The sequence below is a fragment of the Trichoplusia ni genome, chromosome 4 (assembly GCF_003590095.1).
Source record: "Trichoplusia ni isolate ovarian cell line Hi5 chromosome 4, tn1, whole genome shotgun sequence".
Taxonomy (NCBI): domain Eukaryota; kingdom Metazoa; phylum Arthropoda; class Insecta; order Lepidoptera; family Noctuidae; genus Trichoplusia; species Trichoplusia ni.
Genome location: NC_039481.1, coordinates 6,681,720 through 6,685,262, shown reverse-complemented (window position 1 = coordinate 6,685,262; position 3,543 = coordinate 6,681,720). Strand labels below are relative to the sequence as shown.

Genomic DNA, 3,543 nt, shown 5'->3' with positions numbered 1-3,543 from the left:
AAGGGTATTTATGATAAGGTCACGTACTTGTAAATATATGAATATCAAGTTCGTGATAGTAGTGAAAATATTGCCTACAAATGTAGTGCAATAAGTATTTTAGTTTTTGGGTATTTTTATGAAGAAGTATGTATTTTTAGTTGAATGAGATCTTAGGATATTGTCGAGGACAGTAGTAGAATTAATTTGATGGATTTTAAGTGAAACCGTTCTCTGCCAATGTATGCAGTGTATGCCAATACCGAATTCACCCACCAGACACCGCGTGAATTAGCATTATACTAGATAGAATATAGCAGTGGTACCAACAAGCAACCTGAGCCCCGATTCTGCTATTAACAATAGCCAATGAATGAATGAAAATTGGCTCAAATGACACTTTTTGTATTCTCTTAAGCATTTTTACTACACAATCACACTCAAGGTCAAAACAATTAGCTTCCAATTATGACAAAATGCTTAAGGGAATAGGAATAATTTCAAATTGAATTCTATTGCCATTAATTCAACAGCCACTGTAAATAGCAGAATCGGGGCCCTGCAGTTTAAATCTCATTCCGAAAACTATTATCTACTCATCAGATAATGTGTATTCTGTAATGTTCATCACATTTTGCGCAACTACAGGACCAAATACAGGCTCCATTGCATTGTAAATTAATACAACGAAATATATATAGGTCTGAATTATAGTTTCAACATTTTCAAATTTAGATAATATTTTGCGATTGTCTTTCCTTATAGACTGTCTACGATGTCTATGGTTGAGTAATATGTGATTATGAATAAATTTTATGTCATAGATTTTCCATCTGTGAGAAATTCGACGACTTTGCTTTCTTATAACTATTGAAATTATATGTAAACTATACCGAAAGATGAACTATGATTTGTTTCCCGTTTTATGCTTTTTCGTATGTACTTGGTTTGCCTGACCACCGTGTTAAGAAATCGTTAACAATAATATGGATTTCTCCGGAAAATATACAAAACTTTCTATACATAACAAGAATTAGATGTAAATATATCGTTTTACCCTATCTGTTTGTTTTATTGCTCTGCCTAAGCGGGTAGTCAGTAGTAGTAAGGAATTATAAGGAATAATATTGTAGGAATTATAGTAGAGAGTAGGATGATTTCTTATAAACAAAAACTACCTAATTTTTAAATAATCATTCATTTACTATAATAAATGCACGTCTAAGTTCTACCACAATACACATAAATAGCCGGGGCGTTACATAACTGTCTTAGCGTCTACTGTGTCTGTGGTGTTCGTCTTCTCCACGGAGGGGCAGGGCTTCACCTTGGATTCTTCGCAGCACAACGGCACGTCAGCGGTCAGTTCGGCATACGTCCACGGCTTGTCGCAAATCTGGTAGAACGCTGACAACTGCAAAATAAATAATTTTAAACAAGTTAGTACCGGGTGAATTTTAGTTAAATTACTTATGGAATTTGATAGGAGATTAATTTTATTTTGTACGTTAAATTTTGATAGGTTCTATTTAGATAGAAAGAGGTCTCCCTAGATATGAGTAAATTAACAGATTCTGGCCTCTGTAAGTACCTTCTAGACCACAATATTGTATAGAGCTAAAAGGTTAACAATGCGCAGTAATTGTACGATGAACAGTATTAGGTAAATGCGGTTTCTGCACAGATGCAATAAAAAATATGACGAGGTACCTTTAATTCCTTCGCGTTCTTTAGTCTATTGCATAAGACTTCGGGTCCCTTCGCTTTGGTAGCGGTCGCCAAGGCATTGCAGAGACTCTTGCACGTACCCGCTCCTTCATCGTCACACTTGACGACCAGCCCCGGTGTCTGTGAGAGGAGAGGCTGACTACCGGGTTCTATCGAACTAGTCGCAAATCCGCCACACGAACAGTTGCCTTTAGGGCCATCGTCTGGCGCCGGTAAACTAAGACAAAGGTACACAAACACTTATGCTTTATTGAAATCAAGAATGATCACGGGTATTTGATGAACTTGACGTTAAATTGTTGGAGCCAGGAAAGACAACGTTCTTCTTAATCGAAAACTGGAAAAATAAAATCAAATCGAAAGCTTCGCTGATGAATTATGATGTTTAGAATAAAAATCTACGTACATGTTTGGTTTCTCGTCAGCCAAGATGAAGTTCAGTCCAAACAGCAGGATGACGCATAGGTCACAAAGCAATACTCTTACAGACATGTTGGATGTAGCGTCTACAGCGGAGGCGACTCAACTGGTGGCGAGCTCTGATTCCACACCATTTATATACAAAGGTATTTGGAATCGTTCACCGAAATATGTAGGATAACCACTTCCTTGTTTAGTTTTTAGGACAAGATACTAAAAATGTAAGATCAATATTTTTTATCTTTCTTTGGGTATCTGCATTCTAGCGGTCAACTACGACGAAAATACTAGTGAAAATTTACTACCTACTGGCAGAAAGGAGAGAGATTATCTAAATAGATTTTCTACACTGGGTCTGATAGTCTTATACTGTATCGTATGTTTCATCTTCCTCATCAGGCAATCAATTTAACTTGAATAATCTGCATCTATCTTTGTAAAATAAGTTAGTCTAAATCCCAAATAAGTTACGACGTAGGTACGATGTACAAAACCAAGACTTATTAGGGCTGGTAAAGCTTGTTGAGTAGGTATAATGCTTGATTGTGCAAATGAGAAAAAAAATACACTACAAGCACAACTCCAAGGAGCTTAGATAATTTCCGTAAAATGTGGATTTACACCTAGAGTTGTCTTATAGTGATAACAGTCCTGAAGTTTTCCAACAGTGTGGCTACTACAGTAATATGGCTAACTATTGTTTTGATATGAGAAGATCGGAATTGTTATGGTTTTACTCTTATACAATAAGCCGTTACTTGGTTGCACGGATTTGTAATTATGCATACAGGTGTCAAGTGATGCGCCTGTAGCGCAAACGGAAATCGTTATTTTGTATTTCATATTAGTAATGGATGTTAAGAATAACTATACCTAGACCTACAATTATAACTACACTATTGTATTAGGTTAAGCCTGTGATGATAGTTACATGTGGTTTTAAATAAATAAATAAATGCTTATGTAAAAGGGAAAACTTACGTTCTCAACAAATTATCTTTCTCTTTAATCGATGTGCTTTCCAGGAAAACTTGCAGTCTGGTGACTTATGAATAGCCAGGATTTTTATGGCGGTTGGTGGTTCGGTGTACCTATGACTGACCGTGTAACGGATCTCCAGGCTTTGACGAAAATGCATTTTTTTATAATCAGGCCCTAGCTCTACTATACAGCTTCGGTACGAAAAATAATTTGTGATATAAATGGCGGTACCCAGACCTGCACTTTCTTTAAATACTCTAGATACTAGTTAATTATGTGCACTTTGTGCCTATGGTAGGTTTTTACTTCACTTGCCGTTAACGCAGTAATAAATTCGCACGTTGCGGCGGTGTGGACAACTTCAAAAGGATATCATTTTAGTAGGAGTAGGAGGTACATATGAGATGCGTATGTGTTTAAAAATGAAACAATTGA

At 36.3% G+C, this 3,543-nt stretch overlaps 1 protein-coding gene across 1 annotated transcript; it reads right to left on the bottom strand.

The window, feature by feature from the left end:
- Positions 1-1,161: 1,161 nt before the first annotated feature.
- LOC113492754 lies at positions 1,162-2,258 on the bottom strand. The gene is made up of 3 exons (XM_026870402.1): positions 2,114-2,258; positions 1,690-1,924; positions 1,162-1,393 (listed from the first exon to the last, which is right to left on the bottom strand). The coding sequence occupies exons 1-3, from the start codon at positions 2,197-2,199 to the stop codon at positions 1,238-1,240; spliced, it is 477 nt and encodes a 158-aa protein (XP_026726203.1). The 5' UTR covers positions 2,200-2,258; the 3' UTR covers positions 1,162-1,237.
- Between the last annotated feature and the right edge of the window lie 1,285 nt (positions 2,259-3,543).

Bases quoted from the DNA above. Each gene is read 5' to 3' on its own strand.
- LOC113492754 (XM_026870402.1), bottom strand. From the start codon at position 2,199: ATGTCTGTAAGAGTATTGCTTTGTGACCTATGCGTCATCCTGCTGTTT. The intron at 1,925-2,113 runs GTACGTAGATTT...CCTTTGTCTTAG, and splicing joins GCTGACGAGAAACCAAACAT to TTTACCGGCGCCAGACGATG. The intron at 1,394-1,689 runs GTACCTCGTCAT...TTTATTTTGCAG, and splicing joins AGAACGCGAAGGAATTAAAG to TTGTCAGCGTTCTACCAGAT.